General features: G+C 35.7%; 1 protein-coding gene across 1 annotated transcript; it reads left to right on the plus strand.

The window, feature by feature from the left end:
• The first annotated feature begins 13,456 nt into the window (after positions 1-13,456).
• On the plus strand, positions 13,457-17,966 carry LOC104444817 (DNA-binding protein DDB_G0278111). The gene is made up of 7 exons (XM_010058572.3): positions 13,457-13,617; positions 14,677-14,742; positions 14,833-14,882; positions 14,973-15,037; positions 17,314-17,405; positions 17,490-17,561; positions 17,684-17,966. Exons 1-7 carry the CDS (start codon positions 13,615-13,617, stop codon positions 17,720-17,722), a joined length of 387 nt encoding a protein of 128 aa, XP_010056874.1. The 5' UTR covers positions 13,457-13,614; the 3' UTR covers positions 17,723-17,966.
• Positions 17,967-24,381: the final 6,415 nt, after the last annotated feature.

Genomic DNA, 24,381 nt, shown 5'->3' on the forward strand with positions numbered 1-24,381 from the left:
GTTGATTGTGAATTGTAAGCAATTGGTTACGACACTTAGCTAAGCCAGAGAACCGCCTAACTTGGAATAGGCTATGCCCATCGGGCTGTGATTAATCGCTGAAGGAGGCTGTGCCCATCAGGCCGTGATTAACCGCCGGAGTAGGCTATGCCCATTAGGCCACGATTAACCGCCAAAGTAGGTTGTGCCTATCAGGCCGTGATTAACCGTCGAAGTAGGCTATGCCCATCGGGCCATGATTAACCGCCAAAGTAGGATGTGCCCATTGGGCTGTGATTAATTGCCGAAGTAGGTTGTGCTCATCGGTTCGCGATTTACCGCTGAACATTTAGTAAGCTGTGTCCGTGGGGCCGTGATTAATAGTTGGAACGAGTGAACGATTGAGATATAGTGAGATGCGTTCCAATTGTTGAATGACGTTGCTGTACATATTTGAGATATGAATTGTACTAATGTGCAGGAATGAACTGAGGCAAGGTGAGTCCTCTGATTTGTGTGGCTAGGCCTCTAGGCATATTTCATTCATAATAGGAGTTTAAGGGGTGAACTTGTTGAAACATTGTCTCACCTCGTCGTGGACTCAACATTTTCAAGTCCTTAGATGGTGGTCGTGGAGGACCCGAAGCCATGGAGTTTGTGGAGGAGGAGATCGAAAAATCAGCGAACGTGTCTTACTAGTGGGCCATAGGACAGTTCCCTTTTTGTTGAGTCGATCTTTTGTAAACAGCCTTGTATTGTGTTTAAAATTTGAGTGTTTTTAAAAGGCTTGTTTTGATTGTGATTTGTTACTTGCTTTTCTATCCAAAGCTTTTGTGGTCAGGGGTATTTGTTCACTTCCGCATGCGTAATAAAAATGAATGGGTCGGCAACTCGTCCTAGGACGTCGCGTATTTATATCGACCACCACGGGATGGGCACACACTCAAGGATCGGGGTATGACAAGTATACAAGGGACATTTTTGACCAAGCAATCATGTTAGAAGCCAAAGAAATTACCAACCCAAATGCTATCAACAACCTTCTCACTCTTATTGATGGGTCACCTCATATGAATGTAGCTAAATATATGAAGATTGTTGGTGCTTTTCAATATCTTGCATTCCAAGGCCCAATATTGTTTTTGTCGTAAAAAAATTCTTTCAATTTATGCATCAACCAACAGAGTCAAATGTGTTTTACTTTATTTCAAAGGGACTATCAATCTTGGCTTGCTCTTACAAAGTAGTCCCTCTCCATTGCTTCATGTATTATGTGATGCTGATTGGGTAGGCAATTCTGATGATGGTAAGTTTACAATTGTCTACAAGTTTTATATTGATTGGAATTCAATACTGTGGTGCTCTTAAAAGCAATGATCAGTTGCTTGTTCATCACCAAAGCAGAGTATTTTCTTTGACCACACCTGAATATTGGAGTATTTTCTTTGACCACACCTGAATAACATTGGTGCTATGGGTGTGTGCGATGATCCCAATTTTTTACCCCAAGATGAAACTCATTGCTATTGATTATCATTTATTTTCGTGAAATGGCTAATAAAGGTCTATTATGAGTGTGTCACATGTCCACTCGTGATCAACTTGCAGATGCACTAATAAAGCCTCTCCATGACAACGGTTTCTTCATTTACCATCCATATTAGCATTCTCGATGGAATGCCTATCTTGCAAAGGCGTTTTGGAGAAAATATCTCTCAACAATAAAGTAAATCCAAAAATTGCTCTCAATCAGATTAAGACAAGTCAAGAAATTCTTATACTCTTGATAAGTGCAACAAGAGTTTCCAAAGTTGAGGAACTCACTTTATCTTTCTTCGTATAGAGGATTTTATTTTTCTATATATGAAGGCCATAACTTAGGAAAGTTAGTGCACTATAATTTTCTACCAAATGTTTTTCTATAAACCATTAGTGACCTTGTACTTTAAATACACATAAGAAATAAAGTAAAGTGTATCTTTTCCAATTCTTCATGGTATTAGAGCTTCTACTTCAGACTCAATTACGCCTCTCATTGCTCTTGCCAAAACAACACATGAGGCTTGGAATGAACTTTAACAAAACACGTTCGCGTGTCATGAGTCTCAAGCAATACTTGATCAGTTGCTCAGTATTTATAAGTCATCGAAGGAATTGTCGATGAACTTGCCAAGTCTCCCATTAGCGACATTGATTTAATAATACCAGTTCTAAATGGGCTTGATCTCAATTCAAGGAAATTTCTATCACCATTAGAGCACGTGAATCACTCATTTCTTTTGAGGAACTCCATGATGAACTTTTTGACTTTAAGCAATACCTAAAAGAGGAAGAGAATCAGGGTGAATTGGCTCTAGTTACCGCAAATCTTACCAAGAGAGTTTCTCATATGAACACCAACCAGAGCTTCATTTAGAATTGAGGCTCGAACTCATTCCAGTCAACTCGACAATCTCATTGGTGAAGGAACAACAATTATAATCGTATTTAGCCCATTCAAAAAGCACTAGTCTGATGCCAACTATGACAGTTAAAGCCACTCAACCAAGCAATGCTATCAAGCCAAACATACTTCTTCTCTCCTACTGCAAATAGCATGGTGTTATCTCGCTAAGCAGAGCAAGGATGACTTATGGACTCTGAAGCATTTCATTATGTCACTTCAAGTCTAGAAAACATGTAATATAATAACTTTCCTAAACTACAGCCTTTATACATGGAAAGATAAAATCCTCTATATAAAGAAAGATGAGATGAGTTTATCAACTTTGGGAACTCTCGTTGCACTTGCCAAGAGTATAGTACTTGCTTGACTGGCCTTGATCTAATTGAGAGCAATTTTTGGATTTGCTTTGCTGTCAAGAGATATTTTCTTCGGTGGTAATCCCTCTCTATGGCTAGATCCAAAGTAGTAGACTTTGTCCTTTGTCTCATGCACCTTCCTATCACAAGCAAGCACAACTTCATCCACTGAACATTTGTCTGCTAGGCCTCAACCTCGATGTCAGCCGCTTGGGTAGGGGTGATGATCGAATTGGTGGCTGCTAAAGATTGTAGGTTGGCGATGAAAATGGAGGAGGGTTCGGTGGTTGCTGAAGATTTTGCACAACGGCGATGCTTAGGCAATTTAATGTCCAGAAGGGTTTTTTGAATGGCCCACGTATCCGGCATGGTTAGAGAAGGAGGTCGATGACGGCGAGAAGAGTGAGGTGGGATTTGTCGGTGGCAAGAGCTATTGCATTGATATTTAATCCGTTTGACGGTTGACATTCAATTTAACTTGGATATCGTATATTTATCAAATATAGAAGATAATATCAAACTATCTTTATCCAATCCTACTCATATTCTATCTGATTATATTTTATCCAATAAAATAGTTTAGATGACCAAATACAACCTAAATGTATAAAGATGTACATAATGGCTAAACATGATATTTGAACCTATGAACTTTCACATTACAAACGTTAGTGGAAACTCAAAAGAAAATGCAATCTGATGCATTATCTTGATCATGCCAGTAACTTCCCCAGATATTCAAAGTCTAACCCATTATTCTATTATGTCCATTCTAGCCCCATAATTGCTTCCGACTCCTATTTCTCTACATCAAATTAATTGCCAGCATTTATCATGCCCTTGACCGAGTAGGTCGAGGGTCATCCAACACTTAGGCAAACGGACAAGTTCATTAATAATTATTTTTGCTTGGCCACAGCTATTTTATTGTAACACTCACCTGTCGAGAACTACTTATATTAGGGATCTTTCAATGAATGCCCGCACTAATTCACATCAAATTATAATTAACTAGCAAAAGAGCATAGACTAATGTTTTGGAATGTGTAAAGAAAGAGATGTGATTGAAGGTTGAATGAGATCAGAAACGTGTTTAAACAGTTTTCACTTAAAAGATTCAATTGTGTGAAAAAATCACTTTAATTTGCTAAGTCAAGACGCGGTTAATCCATTAAGCCATTAGAAATACGTCCACCTGGGAATAAAAGTCTTGTTCATTGCATTAGTCAAATCCTAGAAATCTACTTCACGGTTCCATATTAAGTAAGAAGGTAATATCATCAATACTCTATATTCATCCGTTATTGAATAATAATTTCTTTTCTTTTTAAGCAATAAAAATGATAAACCCTTCCAATTCAGCAGTAGAATCTTTAAGTTGTTATCGAATAATATTTTCTTTTCCTTTTCAGCAATAAAATTGTTAGACCATTAAATTCAGCGATTGAGTTTGAGCCGTGCTTTTTCCACTCCCTTTTTGGTTTATATACTCCATTTTTTTTGGGTGTTTTGACCATATTATCCCTTGTGAAGTCCAGCACTTCTGGTATAACTTTAAGAAAGTAATATGTTTTTTTTTAATTATTTGGACAGTGCTTTTTTATTTGATTTCTTCTTTGTTTTCATGTGGGTCCCACTTTCTCCTTCTTCTTTCTTTCTACATCTTAGACCTCTTAGTTTTCCATTCTTGCAAATTGTTTCTCTGTTTTCTCTCTTACAAGCCATTTTTTTTTCTTTCTATGTCTATCACTCCTTCCACAACAAATCTCTCCCATATTTGCAATCTCCAAAAGAACTGCTTACTTTAATACTCAGACATGTCTTTGAATCTGCAATCTAATTAAACTACTAATTTGAATCCCGCTTCATATTATTTAAAAGAACAGAATTTGCCTATTGCCCTTGACTTTTATGCCTATACCTAGTGGAGACACCTTTTCTTTCTCTAGACACTCACATGTGCAAAAAATTGAGAGAAATATATATTAAAAAAAAAAGGAAAGAGAGAGAAGCAATGATTCTCAATATCACCTTTCATGGTGCAAAAAGAGCCTATGTGCGGTGGAGAACAAGGGCTTGTTGGGGCGGTCACTAGTGGGCCCAATGTCGGTGCCAATGAGAGTGTGGAGGATGATGAGATTGACATCAATTAGAGGATGACGGCGTTTGTGGAAGAAGAAGGAGTGGGAGGCATAAGAAAAGAATGACATGCTAGAGAGAAAATAGAGAGATGATTTGCAAAAGGGAAGGAGACATCAAACACATGGAAAAAAAAGAAAGAAGGAAAATAGGACCTGCAAGGAAAAAAAAAGAAGAAACAAAATAAAAAAGCATTCACCAAATAATAATAAAAAATCACTTTTATAGAGTCCTACTAGAAGTGGTGGGCCCCATAAGGAATGGTATGATCAAAATACAAAAAAAGGAAGTGTCTAAATTAAAGGAGGAGTGAAAAAGGTGTGACCCTTTTCTTCATGCACCTTTCTTTCAAATATATTAAGATGGCCCATTATGACTATTTGATTAGCCCGACTATCCAAAAGGGTAGTGGATAATCTTTGAAGAATTACTTCCTTATGTGTCGCCCTCAAAAGATTATAGCATACTTTTTCTTATCATATACTACTTAGCACGGTTTCCATCTGAACAATTTTTTTTCTTTTCACCATATGTTTAGATCTCAAATTCGAACACTTGACCTCTTCCCTCCCAAACAAAGGGAGATATTGAGAGAATTGCATAAATGAATGTTTAATGCACAACGCTTAATATGCTAGGTTAATTAAAGTTCTCTCATTTTGTGGTATATTACATATGATATCCATGCACTCTGTGCATATAACTCTATGTAGATCAACTTGTTTTTATTTTATTTTATTTGAAAGTAATCAACCTCTTTTATGAGTAGACATTAAGGGTAAGTAGTACAAATCTTAGAACCTTTAATTCTAGTAATGACTTCAAGAAATACCAGATATTTTGGTACTATATCCTACCTACCCTTACTAATGAAAGGACACCACATATCTCACATTCAATCTTCTAAATCTAGGTAATCATATAATGATATCGATTATTTGCATCTTTTCTTTTGTCAATTCCATAATTAAATGAAGCTAAAATAGTAATGAATCAGGAAAACCTCCATCAAAATGGTAGCTAATTCTTTTCGAGATAACTTCGTTGTAGTGATTGTCATAAATGACGTCTAAATACCAAAGGAGGCGCCTCTAAATTCTATATAAATCGATTGCATTTCCTCTTGCTAACACGTTAAAAATTTCGTCTATACTTCTTTTCATCCTAGAGCAGATCAAGTCCAATGCAATTTGAGCATGGTGATTGAGGTTCGAGGCCTAATTTTATCTAACATTTTTATGCAGTGAAACTTGATTGGTCGCTGATTTTATTTCAGTTGCTTTCTCTTTTGAATTTTATTGTATAGCGATCAAATAGCTTTGTCTTTTTGTTGGATCTGAGAAGATTGGAGCGAGCCATCGTCAGAGCAAAGTGGTGATCGTATTGACTCATCATTATTTTGTTCATATTTTGTATTATATTATGCTTTGCTAAATAACAAATCCATTCAAACTATATACTATATAAAAGAATCTGCCACTTTTTTCTTCCTTAAAAAATTTATTTGAACCAACGTTCATGAAATTATTAATGCCATTTATTGCAAATTTCTGGCGGAGTCTCTCTAATGACGCCTTCAGATAATGTCCTTACAGTTAAATACACAATAATATTCTTCCTCCATTTATTGCATCTTTTTAAATCATTTTCTGCCTCACTTTTCTCGTTAAATTATGCTTCAAGCCCACGGAGAAATCATTTCTTCGTTATATCGCTCAGTATGTGGAAAAAATGAATACTTATCCTAACGCATAAACAATTAAATGCTGAGTAATTTTGATTTTCAAGTGTATTTCAAACTATTATTGATATACTTGATAATAGTTCACTACTCTACCGTCCTGTATTTCTACTTTAACTTTCACATAATGTTTTTTATTTTCTAAGTATAGAATGTATATGTTAGCTTTGAAAATATTATCAATCTATCATTTTATTTCTTACTCCTCTCATCTCGATTCTCTGGCAACCCATTATACGGCCATTTTCAAAGTATACATAACATAATAAAATTTTAATAAGCTATAGTAATTGGACGAGAGTAGTGTGAATTCATTTATCAAGTTAAATAATCATCATGGTAATATTATTAATTAAAGGTGTTTCTTATATTTTATGTTACCTTTGGTCATGACACAAAAATTATAATAAGGGTTGCCAGAAAGTTGGGATGAAAAGAGTTGAAAATGAAGGTGGGAGACTTATAATTAAATTCTCAAAGCAAATACATAAATGTCTGCTCTACACAAATGATTTATAATTTCATTTTTGACCTTTCAACTATAATTTGTGCACGCAAAATGGTCATGTTCAACCATATATTGCTCCTCTTTAAATTATTCACGATATGATCTTTATACATTTTGATATAATGATTGTGCTTCAAGCTCGCTTAGTTATCATTTCTTGTTATTGAGCTCATCACGTAAAATTGAACTTATGTCAAAATGTATAAAAACATATCGTGAATAATTTTTTTTGGAAGTGTATTGCAGCAATGTACTTGCTAATTCCATCCATACGCATAAAGCGTGGATCCACTCTGCTTTTCGTTGTGCTTTTTGGCTTTTTTCTTGGATCAATTTCAGCAGATTTAAATACGGAGCTCATTCATTGGAAAGTTCACCACCGGCAGTTCGAGATTAATGATCTGATTCTGAGGATGGGACTGCCGATTAACCTAGATCAGATGCACGTTGTCAATTCGCTTGTAATTGTGGCTAGCCCTATGTCATAAATAAGGTATTCCCTGATGGTGCCTTGATTTTAAGGGAAGAGTTCTCGAATCTTATAAATGTTGATGCTGTAAAAAAATATTATCCGTAAATTAAATTATTAGCTCGAAAATGACAATATATATGCACACCAAGTCTCAATTTATATGCCATGGCATTATGCATCACATGCACATTTTTTTTAATAGTAGAAAGGGAGGCGTTTAAGGTTGTAGAGAATTCATTCTAAAAGTTAATTTTCGAGCATTTTTCCAATATGAGAAACGAAAATTTAACGTTGTGAATTTATTTTCGAGCATATTTACTCTGTTGACCTTGCCTTCTCGCATCCTTTGCGGTCATTTGCTAAAGCGGAGCAGTCTTAGCATTTTTTTCTTCGAATGCATCTCTGAAATAATAGCAAATCCCGTCGACTTGTCAGTTCATATATATTTATCCCCTACAAAACTTATCTAACTAGTTTTCCATATCGATTTGAGAGGGACGTTAATCATGCCAAAGGAGAACCGTAGGGATCGAGAAAAGGAGCCCTTGTCCCCCGCAGTTCCTTGCCCACCTTGGAGAGGTTGGAGATACACGAAAAATTCCTGCTCGTTTAAGGTAAATAAATTTCCTCCAGAGGGTACATAAACCGAGATGAGGATGAGCATTTTCTTCGTCATCCTGGAAAACTCCAAGTGACCGTTGTCAAACCCATCGAGCCTGGTTTATAGAAGGATTTTTTTTTTTTTTTTTTCAAATGGCTTTTTACAGAACCATCTTACATCGGGGCAATGGCGGAGGTAAAGGAAAAAGTACCATGGAGAGCACGGTGAACCAAATATTTGCATCCCCCGCGCATTAATCTCTCATAACCAAAAAGGGCAGACCCTCTTGTTGAGGTTGGAACGGCTGATTTCTAATGATTCGTCAAAATCATCGGGGGATCGAGACAGCATTTGAAATCCTTCAAGGAAAAGAAGACAGGGAACCAAATAGAAAAGAATTAGGATTTAGGGGTACGAAAAAGCAAATGCCGCTTAAGAGCAATGGCAAAATGATCTGAAGCGAGGGAAAAAAGCAGTACGTGTTGAGCCAATGGAGTCCAGGAGTAACCAGGCGTTATGCGAAATGGGGCGAGAATATTCTGTTCACCTTAAAGGTTCTTGATTTTTCAGTCCGGCGACCCACGAAATCATCTATTTTCATAAATCATTAGATACATCCCTCGATTATCTGTTGGCCGAACGGACGTTCCAGTCCCATTAAAAAGCCTTTGGACTGGCTTAAGCGTACCTCTTGCACGAAGACTCGACCCTTTGCAATGTGGCTTGTGAGAATTCCGCGAAACTGAGCCGCCCCAATGGATGGGATAAAACCCTCCTTTTTATATGAAGTGAATGAAAGTCTTTTTCATGGAAGGGGGAGGTGGGGGGTTTGAATCTCTACATTTTCGGGGATTGAGATGGGAACGATTTAATTTCAGGAGTGGTTTCGACTCCTACACCTGTAAGGAGACATGCCAAAAATTTGAGAGTAAGAGTTAAAGTAAGAATAGAGTAAGACAGACAAAAAATGAAGAAAGAATGGAAGTCTTTTTGGGAAAAAAAAAAAAAACAATGCATCTGCCTTGATGGATGAGGGTTGATCATTTTTCGCATCTTCGTCATGGCTATTTGTGTCTGCATTCGTAGGTTATGGGAAAGTGAATGTGTTCTGCAAAATTGAGTACTGACCCAGTGAAAATCATTAGTCAAAAAGTTGATTTTTGGTTTTTTGTACGACGGCGTCAGTGGTGATTTTGAGTAAAAATGCAATCCGCATCGCAACAAAAATGAACAACGAATTTATAGGTAAAAGATCGGGAAAAAGACATTAAAAGTGCCGTAATTTTCGTACGATATTTATTTGAATATTATAATTTACATATGATGATCACTTAAATATCATAACTTTTTTTTTTCTTATTACTTGAGTGCAATAACTTTTTTAAATATTTTTATCACAGGTGCCCATGTCATGTCGGATTTTTAGCACTGGAGTGAACGTTTTAAAAGAGTTGTGGCATTTACGTGATTGGTTGAAGATTATGACATTCAAGTGAATGTTTTTAAAAAAATAACGACATTCAAGTGGTAGGAAAAAATGTTATGGCATTCCAATAGGCACTGCATATAAGTTATGACACTTTTAGTGTTTCTATCCCGTAAAAGATTGTAAATGATGCAAATTGAAATGACAATAATATTAATAAAATGAGAAAATCAAATCAGCAATGTGTTTTTATTTTGATTGTCCTCCCAACATAATGATACGCCGCATGAGTATATGTGCATAACGATCCACTAATTAGAATAGTTATAGCCGCACTCCCTAGATTCAAGCCTCTTTATTCGCATGCCGATTTCATCCACAAAAAATTGCCACTTCCAAGGTCATTAGGTAATTCGACTGTCACTTGGTATCCCCGTCTTCGATCAATAATCTCGTCTTCATGTTCTTCCCTTGCTTCCAACGCCTACTCAAATTTTAGAATGCCCAAGTCTTTGGTTGCTTTGTTGATGAACTTTGTTGGTTGTCGTTGGCGATTCCATATATCCAATATGATTGTGGTTCAGAGGCCGCCGTCATTCCCGGTAATGACAGTGCCTGCCATGCTAACAATGATGGTATGTTACACCGATATATATTGTCATGGAGTGCTTTTAACTCTATTTAGATAAACTTACTTTATAATTACATTTGAAAGTAATCGATCCCTTAATATGACTAGACATTGAAGATAAATATTTCGAGTCTTGGAACCTTTAATTCGAGTAATGAATTCTAGACATACAATATATTTTGGTATTATTACCTACCCTTACTAATAAAGGGACACCATGTGCACATTCAATCTTCTAAATTTAGTTGATTATATAAGGATATCAAGTATTAGCATCCTTTTTCTTCAATTCCATAATTAAATATAGCTAGAATAGCAATGAATCAGGAAAACCTCCAAAAAAGTAGTAGCTAATTCTTTTCGAGATAATTTGATGTCGTGATTTTAGTAGATGGCATCTAAATGCCAGAGAAAGCGCTCTAAATTCTACATAAATCAGCCGTATCGCCTCTTGCTAAGACAATAGAACTTTTGTCGGTACTTCTTTTCATCCAAGAACAGATCAAGTATACTACAATTTAAGCATGGTGATTATTGAGGGTAGTCTCGAGGCTTGATTTCATTTATCATTTTTATGCAATGAAACTTTATAGATCGCTGAATTATTTCAGTTTCATTTTCTTTTAAATTTGATTGTATAGTGATCAAATGGCTTTGTCTTCTTGTTGAATCCGAAAAGATTGGCGAGAGTCATCGTCAGAGCAAAGCGGTAATAGTATCAACTCATCATTATTTTGTTCTTTTTTATTTGGGTCGCCATTACTTTGTTCATATTGTTTATAATATTAAGTTTTGCGAAACCATTAAAACTATAGACTATATAAAAGAATTCGCCACTTTTTTCTTCCAGGAAAAAATTAGTGTTGAGCAAGGTAAATGAATTTATTAATTTCAATTATTGCACCGTGAGAAAGCTGTAAGAGACGGTGGTGTATATAAGTAGCAAATTCTGATGGAGTTTCTCAAATGAGGCCTTCAGATAAAGTCCTTACATCTTTAATTAAAGAATAAATATCTTGCAACATTTATTGCATTTTTTTCAATCAATTTCTGCATCGCATTTCTTATTCATTTATGCTTCGTTATAAGAAATACTGAATAATTGAACATTTACACGAATGTGCATGAAAAATTAAATGGTAAATAATTTCTATTCTCAAAGTGTATTTTGAACTGTTATTAATTTAATTGACAAGCGCCGCTGCCCTCATCTTAGAGGCTTGCCTCTCCGTGAAGAAAAATAGAAGGAAAATAAAAAGAAAAATAAACAAACATTTAGAAACTGTTTTAAAAAGTTAAAATTGTTTATGTTAAAGTTGGTCATATCACATGAGACGGTTGACTCTGATTAGATCATCATGTTGGTAATTTCTGGTCAAAATTTACTAAAAGGACTATATTAACGATTTGTTAAAAGATTTATGGCTGAACTAACAAATTTTCAAAATATTTAAAATTAAATTAATAAAATTAAAAATATTTATGACTGAATTGATAAATTATTGAAAAATTTAGCACTAAATTAGTATGATTAAAAGGTTTAAGACTGCATTAGTTGTTGTACAATAATTTTTCTCGAAAAAGTCGGTTATGAGATAACACGATAATAATCACAAGTGATGTGATGTGACTAACATGCCGAAGAGATAGCATGATTTCACATGCTACATACAATGGCACACATGATAATGAGATAATATGAAATATAATGTAATATCACATGAAAACAAAGTGACATCATGACATTCACATTCACTGTGACACGAGAAATCAGGTAACGACATCACAAGACAAGTAATCATAGGCAACGTGACATTCTTTAGTTAGGGCTCTGAGTTGCTTGTTGACATTATCCATGTTTGTGCAAGTTTTCCCTTGATGTCCTGCGTAGTGTGTGTACGTATGGGTGATGTTGTCATCCGGTTTGTTCCGTCGGGTAGCGATGCGTCGAACGTACGTGATGTCTCCAACACGTTTCCAAGTCTAGCCAATAAAGGAATTGCCAGTGACTTTTTCGTCGCACGAGTGACCTTAAAAGAGTGGTATCCTATTTTTTCAATTTGAATGCACGAGATTGATTGTTTCTACTGCAGATCCATGTTTGAATCTAATCTTCTATCAGTTCACATCGAAAAGTAAAGGTGAAATTAGGGGTGTTCATACAAATCGAACACCCAGGCCGAGCCAAACCAAATTGATAAATTTGGTTGATTGGCTTGAAATTTTTTAACTATCGATTTATCGGTTTGGTTTCAATTCATGATTTTGAAAATTGATAAAGAGACCCAAATCAATAAATTCAGTGAGTATTTAAAATATATTCTCCAAATCAAATAAGCCATTTTCAATATGAGATTGCTTTGTTCTATCCGATGAGCGATTTATGCATTTCTCTTAAATTATACCCATGATAGAGTTTTCTATACTCATTGAATTTTATATCTAGCTAAATTACATATCTCTATGATATGGATAATGAATTTGATGCGGTGGTAATTCTTGTCCTCTATTTTCGACAGTCATGTGAAAAACACATGCTTTGATGTCGCCCATTTTCATCTTACAATGAAGATCTGCTATCTCAAGTTTGTGTTGCACATCTTGCTTGTACCTTGACATCATATTGCATGTTTAAAATCACACCAAACTGATAACTGATCGAAATTATTGATTTTGTGTGAATTATGATAATTTATTTAGTATGGATTTAGAATGAGGTTCTCTGAAACAGATAGATTGGTCTTGGGTTGAATTACATCTGAATCCAACCAATTCGAATCATGTAAAATCTTTTGGTAAAAAAAAAACATAAAAATTAGGTTTCATTTATTTGATAAATGATTTAAAAAATATTTTCCTAAAAAGAACCGTTTACATCGCTTAAAATAATTGACTAATGAAAAAAAGTCATTATTGATATCAAATTTATTTATAAATATTTTTATGGACAGTAAATATATCTTTTGTTTATTATTTTTATAAGTAATATAAATGATTACTTTTTTAAAAATATGTTCAAATTATTTATTTATTATTTGCGAAACAAACGGGCGTTTGCGGAAGAATTTGAGTCATGGGAGTTCGACTTCAACTTCCACTCAAACACCGAAGGGCACAATCGTAAATCCGACTCGGCAGCCCTTCCTCTTCTTATGCTTCGGCGCAGATCGTCGCGATGGTCGGCATATTTTCCCTCACGAGAACCACCAAATCGCGTCGGGTCGACGCGAGACTAGAATCGGAGCTCCGACCACCGATCGCCGCCGCCCGAACCCGCTCGAGTCGATCCCGCTCGAGCGCCTCGCCGGAATCGCAATGGTACGTTGCTTCAGCGATCTCTTCGTTCGTTCGCGGACGATTCGCGCGCTCTGTCGTCTTCGCGTCGTCTCAAATCGTGTTCGAGGGTCAGTTCGAGTCGATGGCGTCTTCTTTTCCTTCTGCGAAACCCTGACCGCTCTTGGCTGCGGTTGCGTAGGAATGTCGATGCGTATGGTTTCTGCGAATTTTTATGGAATCCCTGGTTTGGGTTTGAACTTCGTTGTGGTGGGCTCCACTTCATTTCCGGAATGGGTGTTGAATTATAAAAGTTTATAGTCTCTGCGTCTTGCTGATGGTGCCCGTCTGGGATTCTTGTGGATTGTGCTCATGCTGTCTCGGGAGGAAGTTCTGGTTTGTGCGTTAGGCCTTGGATTTCGGTTGATGAATGACTTGCGATAGTGCAGTGATGATTGGGCATAACTTGGTTTCACCTGCAGTACTCCTTCTGCTGATGTTGTGGGAAGCTGACGGGGTACTTTTGGTATTTGAAAATATCGTTGCATTATTGGATGGTGGCATTTGAGTATGCTTTGGTCGAAGATGATCTTGTTTCACTCGTGTGAAGTTGCTGAGGAAGAGAATAATTCTGGGTGACAATTTTTGGTTGATCAGCTTGACAATTGGGTTTGTTCTGATGGATATCCTGCTAGTATGAGCTGAAAGTGATCATCCTTGTATTATGCTTCGAAATTGTGCTATTACAGAGTTAATAGCAGGGATTGCTAAGGAGGCATTTTGCTGCTGAATAGTTCTAAATAATTCTTGTGACTAATGTTTAGCCTACCTCTCCAACACCCCTTGATGATAACTCAGCAGTCTGTTTTTCTTTTCTCAAGAAATAAAAGCTTGCTAGTGGCTCGTGGAGAACTCAGAAGATGCGATTTCCCTTGGAAAAGTCGGAAACCCTAAAGTTATCAGCTGAACGTTTTAACTCTCGTACCGATGAGAATAGATTCAGTTGCAGTGTTTCGCTTTTACAGTCAGCTTCATGTAATGCCACTTATGTTTGTTTGACAGGATAAATCTTCTATCTGACAAATAGCTGGCATTATTTTTCAGGCTGATCCTGAGCTAGAAGCAATCAGACAGAGAAGAATGCAGGAGCTTATGGCTCAACGTGGGATGGTAATGGCCATGATTAGAACTATATCACAATTGCATTTTACTAGTTGATTATTCTTCTTGATTTGTTATTAACGCCTGTGCACATGACAGGGAGAGTCACATAACTCTGAACAGCAGAAAGCCCAGGATGAAGCAAAGAGGTTACTATAGTGAATTATTGGCTTATTTATTTCTTCAAATTCAGCATTCTGAGCATTTTTTGGACTGAGACTTTCAACAAAATATTTTAGGGAGGCAGATGAAAGAAGGCAAGTGATGCTTAGTCAAATTTTGTCATCTGAAGCACGAGAGAGACGTAAGTTCAAAAAACATTTTCATTGGACACTATGCTTGGCATGGAAGAGTTTTGGTGTCTTTGTTGATTAGTTTCTTCTCCTCTTGACTATTATCTGGTAGTGGCTTGAGTTTTACTTTGTATTGGAAGCTGTAGGTGGCTGGATAAGCCCACATACTTAGGGTTCATAGACAACAACAATTCCTCGTCGTCAGCTCTCTCTCTCTCTCTCTCTTCCCTCTCCCCCTCCATCCCCTCCCCCCCAAAAAAAAAAAAAAAAAAGAATCCGTGCGTGTGCATGAGGTCAGGCTGTCATCAGAAAGATCCATCTCATTTTAGGCGGCTTGAGATGCAGAATCTATTTGCTATTTGAGAACCATGGAAAAAGCATTTTCATTATGTGTAGCTAAGAATACAGAGGTATGAGCGAAATAGGGAAGAGGATATGGGTAGAGATCATATCAGGCGAAGAGGAAGGGAGTGGAGGAGATGAGAACTGTGAGAGATAACTAAGCACTGAAGTTTAATCTTCAATTCCACTGCAACTTCTGCACCTGTACCTGTCTCTGCCAAATAGAAAAGCTAACTATCTTCCAAGTAAGTAACACCTAACTAAACTAATATAAATTTACTTTCACCCAATTACTTTTCATACATCAGACCCCTCCCTTTAAGAAACCCCATCCTCAAGGGTTAGCTTTCATTTCTTCGTTAATTTGCCTAAGGTTAGTGAAGAATCTGTTGTTCCACTCTTAATCTACTTATCAAAGCAACTTTAAGATTTGACCACTTCAGCTTGGGGTTGCTCTTGAATTTTTTTGAGAGTTGCACCACTAACTCAGGATCACTGTTTTGATTAAACAAAATGAAAAACTGGGGATCACTGTTAATTTTCTTCATGAGTTTCCATGGCTCTTCAGGCATTGTTGCCATTCTTCCATGCAAACAGCAATTCCTTCAACTCAAAACTCCCATATGGCAAGTCTTTGGGAACACCAAAATGAACGAAAGGTAGTCATTACATGAGAATTGGTTCTCTTTGGACACCTTCAAGCCTAAATTTACAAAATTTGTACTAACTCTGTGATGATAGCTGTGAGATAGAGAACTAAAATCCAACTGTTGTGATAACTTTTATTTGGGTCAAGCTAGCTTTCTAACCTATGACATACCGGAGGCATAGCACCACATTTTATTGTTGGCTATATGCATGAAAGAGCATATTCACATCAATGTTTTTAGCTTATAATTAATAGAGAAGATATGCACTTCATGAGAAATCATATCCAAAGAATTAATAAACTGGTATTTTGATGTAGTGTGGATGGTTAAGTTATGTGTGTCAACCTCGTCTTTAAATTTAGCATTTAATTTAATGGAAATTGGTATATATTAGACAAAATAATAGCACTAGGAACCAATAAAAGTTTTGGTGTATGGTCGTTTTTCACCACCAAGAGCTTGTTTTCATGTAATTTAAAGATTTCGGATGATGGTCGATGGTTACTTCCTTTAAAACAAATATACCATACCTCATTTGTTTGATTGGGATGTGATGTGATCTGAGAATCTTTAATTGTTCCTATTCCTTGAAAATCTTCTTAATCTAAGATGTATACTTAAAAAGTAGTTGCTTCTGGTCAATGACTTAAGTCAACTACTGGTCGATGACTTAAGTCTAGATAGTATGAGTTCTTGTTTTATGTATTAAGCCTAGCAGGTATAGGAAAATCTCTCTTACCGGGAAGAGCAATACTTCCATCAGCTGGAAGGAAAATTTTGGAAGAATGCTTGGAAATGGTTATCTATTCTCTAATGCATTCACTAATTGCAGATCTATCTCTAATTTAGTTAGACATCTGAACTTGCTCTGATGTTCTTTAATATTCACTTGTCTGATTTTGGACCCTATTTTGCATGATGATATGTACAACTTTGTCACTTGTGTTTTGCGGATCAGGTGACTGGATCTCACACCGCTTAAAGATATCACTTTGTTACATCACGGATAATATTTCTTCATGTCTCGACCTGCCCTTAAATTTTCTCTTTATGAAAGTTGTTTTGATCTCTAAAGTAACTGTCTGAAGATGAAGGGATATATGAAATTATTATCTGGGGGTCATATGTGGAGGATTTTGGGTGAGATGTAAGAATGTTACTGAGTAAGTGGGATTATAACTGCTGTGAACTAATTTAGAACAGACTGCTTGCTTGGTGGCTGCTATGAGTGAATGTGAGATATATGACTGAGCTCTCTCATTCTCACTTCCTTTTAACTGCTGTCATTTGGACAGTTGCTAGAATTGCATTGGTGAAGCCTGAGAAGGCCAGAGGTGTTGAAGATGTTGTACTGCGTGCTGCTCAAATGGGTCAGATAGTTGAGAAGGTATGGCTGAGACTTCTTGGTCTATGACTTTTTTTCCATTATATTATCAAATTCTGTGTGAATTACAAAAAGCTTGTCTGATAGGTTTCTGAAGAGAGACTCATAACACTGCTGGAACAGATTAACACCCAGACAACTAAGCAGACAAAAGTCACTGTAAGTTCCTTTCTTATTCTTTTCCCTGTCGTGTTCGTGTCCCAAAACTCATAGGATTAGCTCAGATGCGAGCAAAGAGAATTGCTAAGTTGACGTTACTTTGGTTGATAATTTTGTCCCAGATCCAGAGGCGTCGGAATGTTCTTGAGGACGATGATTAGCTGAAATCTAAAGAACTGGAGTAGTTCCTGCCTGTACCATGTGATTAATTTGATGTCGAGACTTTTGCTTTACATGTATCGACGTAGGCAGTTATATTTTAAAGACGTCACCTCCTGCAGTTTGAATGGGGACTCCCATAGAATGAGTATCTATAGATGAGTGTTGGTATTCTCCTATTATTCTTCTTCCGTGAATGTTTAAGGCAGGAATCAATATAGGATTCTATGATGGTCTTCGAAGTAAGGAAAGCTGTTTTACCAGGATGATGCGATAAGCACCGTGGAATTTCAGGAAACATCTTAGGTGGTCGTGTTGGCCACTCAGCGATTAATCGGATCGTAAGGCTAGACGATTTCTTTTGCATGTTTACTGTTGAAGTGGTTGTTTGAAAGGTGGCAAAATGGGTCAATTTTTTCAAAATTTTCAATCTCAAATTAATTGGATAGGGTTTTCTGTGAGTACCCAACTTTTGTAAAGTGTAGGTCAAGATAGGTTCAAAAAGGTTAAGCCCATAGGGTTTGGGCCATGATGGATTTTGATTAAACCTACTTTAAGTTGACAAAAGTTAACTTAAGGAAAAAATAAAAAAGAAGTCAAATCTAGAAATTGGTCTGCAATATTGTCGACGAAAACCGTAATCTACAGAGGTGGAACTGTGGAGGCGGCACTGGTAGCAACGACGACCACTCTGGAGCTTGCTGTTGCTGGCAGATTGCGACGACGGCCACCACATATAGCCCACAGCGATTTGTACGGCCTTTATCTCCCCTTTGCCTCTCGTGCTCTCTCTCTCTCTCTCTCTCTCTCAAGGAGAGAAAATCGAGACAGAAATGAGTCAAGATCAAGGATCGTCCGGGCGTAGCAGCCGCTTGACCGTGGTGAAGGCGTGCTGCTTGGTGGTAGTGGCGTCTCGCCAGTGGCTGTGCTTAATGAATTGGGGTTTCGAGATTCTGATTCAGAATTTTTTTAGAAAATTCGATAAAGAATCTCATTTAAATAGAAGTCTTAGAAGATGGAAATTTCAAACTCTTCATTTCCACATTACGCAATCAAATTCAACAAGATAATGCCAGCGTGAACGGTAATGTACGTGCTTTGGGTAATCGACCAAGATGAAGAAACTTCCACTTGTGGGAATATTTAGAGATGATTACAGAGTAAAAACTACTTTAAGCTGCATTTGGCAGTCAGGATAAAATTTATCTAATCCTACGTTTGGTGTCTGCTTGATACATGATAAAATTGGATATAAATGAGATATAGGTCAGATAAATTTATCCCATGAGATGTGGGATAAAAGTCAATAGAATCCCTATGTCCATAATAGGAAAGTATTCCTTAAATAAAAAATTTATTAAATTAACAAATTTAAAATTATATTATAATATAAATAATATTTGAATTCTGATATAAGATATTGAATATAGAAAAGTAGAATATCCAATAAATATTGGATAGTATAGAAGATAAGGGTTCCCTCTTATTTTTATTTCTCAAACCGAGAGATCCGCGAATCGGGATCCTAATGCAAAAATATTTTTTAATTTAATGTTATTTTTATTTATATATTAGAATTTATTTCTATTTTATAATATAAAACTCAATACATTAATATATATTTATATTTATTACATATTTTAGGTATTTTAAAATTTTGGGAATATTGTTACAATATTTTATTAATAAAATTTTATTAGAAAATGACATAAGGGATGGAAAGAAATAAAAAAATTAATTAAAAAAGAGGAAAATAAAAATAAAAATAAAGATTGTTACCATCTATATCTATAAAATTTATAATTAAATTATATTGTTATGGCGGTTTAACCAAACAATAAATATGATATGATGTGAATATATCCAACTTTATTATTGAATCACCAAACACTGTCTATGATACGGTAAAATTCCCTTGATTTAATATCCTATTATATCCAATCATATCATAATTAGAAATCCAAACAATCAAACGTAGCTTTATAATTTTGCAAAAAACTTACTGGAAAAGTTTTGCCTACAATGCAAAAAGTGGAGTATGACTTGCGTGGTTCCATAAAGGGTGCGCATGCATGTACCTGGCAATATAGCCATCACAGTCAAATTTTAACTATTATTAATATATACATTACAAAAAACAAACTATTATTAATATATTACTTTGTTTGATGTATTATGTTCTTTGATAAAAGAGAGGAGAAAAGATTGTCATGTTATTGTATTGTTTCTATACTGTTAGCTAGTGAGGTCCTCACATGTAATATTTAGAGGTGAGCAATTTCAAGTTCCATCTAGAACCTCAAACCTACTCATCGAAATCGATTTCCTAAATTTTGGAACCTAGAACCTACTCTACATACTTTGAGACTTACCTTATTACCAGTTCTTATTACCAGTTCTAAGGTCTATCTAGATTTAATCTATATTCTTAATTGAATGATTGTAGTTATCACTGTAGAAATATTGTTCATACTATGGTGGATTGTGGTAGTACTGTAGTAGAAATGAAAACAATTATCATCTTTAATAACCACCATTTGCTACAATCTATCGATCGCAATTCATATTTATACATAAAATTATAAGATAATAATAAAGTAAAAGTCTCAGTTATGGATATCGCGGGATTTGGAAGCTCCTATTAGTGATTTCATATTACACACATTATTGGACGCTATGGAATGTCGCACGATCATGTGAAAACATAGCATAAGGAAAACACAAAGACTTGTTCTAGGTTCTCGGTTCCCCTTATAACTTAGAACCTACTAATCAAAACAGGTTACTCAATTTATGGAACTCAAAACCTACTCTATATATTCTAGAACCTTAAACCAGATCGGTGGCCTCATGGCATTTGTTGATGGGCATGGCTACATTTGCAGTGGCCATAGCTGGTACTGCTTCCATAGCTTCTTTGAGTGATGGGATCCCATTGGTTGAGGTATCAAAAGGGGGAGATTATTGAGGTTGTTCCTCATCGGTTGTGGAAGGGACCGGTGGTCGATTTATAAGTATAAAGAAAAGCTTTGATTTAGCTTTTGGTTGAGAGAGGCCAAAGATCACCCAACATTAGACACATTCTCCAATTCTTGAACATACAAGTGCACGTCACAGAAGAGACCTAAGAAAGAACCAAGTTCTTAGGACTCCTACAACCGCTTGTGGTCCTCCGCCATTGCCATGTTCGCACTTGCGCTTGCCTCCGCCGCTGTGTCTTATCCCTCGCCGCGCCTATTGCACCATCATTGATACACTGTCCAGCCGGGCTCGTTGAGTTTCTCACACGTTAGGGACGCTCTGGTTGCTGCTCCTTGGCTGGACATGCCTCGCGTGAATACCCTTGCCGTTTTTAGGTAATTTTTTAGTTTACTTGTTCAATATTATATTATATTGCCTAATTCGAATTATTTGATTATAACCTTTGGAAAATGCTAGGCATTAACTGATTAGGAAAGTTGCTGTATTGAAAGTCGAAATACTTAAGAATATTGAGCCGTGAGAGAGGATTAGGCTTTTCATTAATTTGACTTTGTGTTGCGGACCTTGGCGAATTATATGGTTTATTTGGTTTATTGCTTGTGTTGATTTTTAGTAAACTTCCCTATCTTAAATAATTATATAAAAAAATTTGCATGGCATGAATATTAGATTGCATTCATATTTATTTGCTATCTCAGAATTGCATATTTAGGATCAATAGTATCTTATATAATTTGCTAATTTATAATAGGATTTTATCTAAATTATTTCCTAAATTAGATTAGAAGATTTTAAAAATCACAAAAAATAATAATATCATGCATATCATTTAGAATAAGTTGCATTATTATCATGTCATCTATGCCTTATGATTGCCACATCATGTTGCTATGTCATCGCCATATAATTTTCACATCATCATTGTCGCCATGCCATTGCAATGTCATATGCCGTGTCATAGTTTCCATGTAATTTAGTAATTGCATATTTAGGGTCATATAAATCAAGATTTATGCCACTTAAATTAGTGCATTAATTTTAATTGTCATTAAAATTAGGTCGACAGATTGCATATTACTTTTCATGTTAAATTAGCTCGACACATAATTTAAAATGAAGATTGCATCCCATGCATTGATTATAGTTTAATTTCTTATTATAAAAGAAAAACCCAAAAAGTATTAGTTAGAATTCCATAAATATTTAGAGGTCACGTTTAGGTTATGCATTACTTTAAATTTGTGGATCCAGGCCCAGGGCCTGAGTCCTTATTTTCGGAATAAAAACGTATTTTTATTTTAAAAAACTAAAGATCGAAAATATTTAAAAAAAATCAGAAATAGTCTTAGAATCAAGCTTTGAATGGGTTGTTTTATGTAAGTTTTAGGTTTAGCCTGGTCTCATTTTAGCTGATATATATGATTAGACTTTTTTTAGCAAATGCTTGATATAATTTAGTCTTTTTTAGGAGGTCAACCTTTTAGGCGAGGAATTAAACTTGATTAAATTTTAGTGCGTGAGGGATCATGTCTCGGGGCTTATGACATGGTCATCTAATAGTTTTTGCTCGATGTTGAATCGGGTTTTCTTTTCTCGCATTTAGATAATTTCTTGGTTGTTTATATACAACATTGCATTTCAATAGGTTGAGTGCTTACTTTTCGCATCGCTTTTTAATAAATCGTGTGTTAATTTCTTTTCTAGATTAGGCTAGGTCTAGTTTTGACAATATTGAAAATAACCCTGCAAAAATATTGGCATGATCACTTAGGTAATAAACTATTTAGGCATCGAAAGGGCATTAATAAAAACATTAGCATAATCAAGTTCCCATGCTTAGAATCTCTAATCCGAATAAATTAAGAAGATACTCTCGCGTCTCAATTGGATTCTAGTCAACCCAAAATGACTAGTAGTGACTCCTAAAAAAAACTTAGTTGTTAAATAATATAGAAAATGTCTAATGTTAAGCGAGATATAGGTTTGGGAGAGCTTACACTCAAAATCAATGAATCGTTTGGATCAACCATTAAATGATGTGTTTGAGCTGTTTTTTAGGATGTCAATTTATACTGTTTTTTGAGTATATACTTCTAAATCTATTTGTCGGTGACTCAAAAAAATAGGTTGCGACACCAAGGAGACAACCAAGTGCACCTGGGCAGCGCCAAAAGCAATTTCTCGTCAGGTTATGGTGGTCCTGTCTCTAATACTCTCTTCCTTTTGTCTCTTTGGAACCAAGCTCAGATTAATGTTTGTTTTTTTCCCAACAACGTTTCGAATTATCTTCTTTCCTGATAATCAATCTATTTATTGGCGCTTCCTTTCTTCTCTCATAATCCTGCCCAATGGATTCGTTCATGCTAGTCACATGAAAAATGATATTGAGCAACCATATGATTTGTTTGCAGAAAATAGTGGAACCTACCTTGCTTCGCTTTTTTTTTTTCTTTTTCTTTCTTTCTTTCTTTCTTGCCTTCCAATCCATCGATCTTAATTTGAAAAACATCAGGTGATTACAACATGTGGCATCATTCATCGATAATCAATAAATTGCTACTTTAAGTAACTAACTGTTTCATCTCTCTCCTTATGAGTCTTTTAACTTTTTTAGGGTCAAAGTTGGGACTCGTAATTTTGAATGGTTTGAAATTTCAACTGCTTTAGTTAACAGTCGAGCCGATTATTCATTAGCAATGCTGTAATTAATTATGGTTCGATTCATACCCCCGACATAGAAATAAAACTTCTCCTCCTCTTCATTCTTGAATTAGCAACTTCATCGAGTGGTCAAAATTTGCGAGATATAAGGCTTTATTCTTTATATACTTTGAGAGGACCCTGTCTGTCATCCATTCCTTCGATTAGAGTACGCTATTTTTTAAATAAAGAAAATAATCGAAATTGACATGCAATTAAAAAGAGAACACTCAATTGTAATACTAAAAAAAATCGTTCGGGGAACTAAGAGGGACGATGAAACAAGTTATTGTTCTTACTTTTTCTTTCTTTTATCATTATAAGTATTGTTGTTTTGGGGAAGAACAACGTTTATTCTTCCTCAGTCGACGATTTATCAGGCATGGAGAATTCAAGAAGCTCTTTGCTCTTCTTCTCCTCTACCCCGACAAAAACTTGAGGGCCACATCGTTAGGACAACTTCGGGCGAAGGAGAGGGAAAACTTGAGGACCACATCGTTAGGACAACTTCGGGCGAAGGAGAGGGAAAAAAAAAGAACTTTCCCTTGAATACTATGTGTGATGAATTTAACTTATACGAGACAATCTTAGCTTACTTACGTGACATTGGAGAATGATATTATAAGTTCATACCTTTGGAAGAGAAAAATAGTTACCAATGAGAGAAAATTATAAACGAGATGAAAGCATTTAAGATGGCAGCCTCTGTTGACCTTATTAATACCGCATTCTCGTACACTTGCATCGATTGTCCAGCGTCAAGTATTATCGTTTTTTTATAAGAACATAGATTGAACTTTTGGTTTAAAGAGATTAAGTTTGCAAAAGAGAAAAAGTTTGTTGAACTATTCGTGGGGCTGTTTCTGTAATTTTACTAAAGTTTTTACATAAAGGAGATAAACAAAATAATGGTAAATTCCAGTTAAACGAAAACGCAATTAACGATGAGTTAGTTACTCCCGATGACCAGTTTAGGGTA

Source organism: Eucalyptus grandis, chromosome 5 (genome assembly GCF_016545825.1).
Source record: "Eucalyptus grandis isolate ANBG69807.140 chromosome 5, ASM1654582v1, whole genome shotgun sequence".
Taxonomy (NCBI): Eukaryota; Viridiplantae; Streptophyta; class Magnoliopsida; order Myrtales; family Myrtaceae; genus Eucalyptus; species Eucalyptus grandis.

What these genes read in the sequence shown, in the direction of transcription:
- LOC104444817 (XM_010058572.3), top strand. An exon ending in GCCCAGGATGAAGCAAAGAG is followed by an intron (nt 14,883 to 14,972) that starts GTTACTATAGTG and finishes AAAATATTTTAG; the next exon opens with GGAGGCAGATGAAAGAAGGC. An exon ending in ATCTGAAGCACGAGAGAGAC is followed by an intron (nt 15,038 to 17,313) that starts GTAAGTTCAAAA and finishes TCATTTGGACAG; the next exon opens with TTGCTAGAATTGCATTGGTG.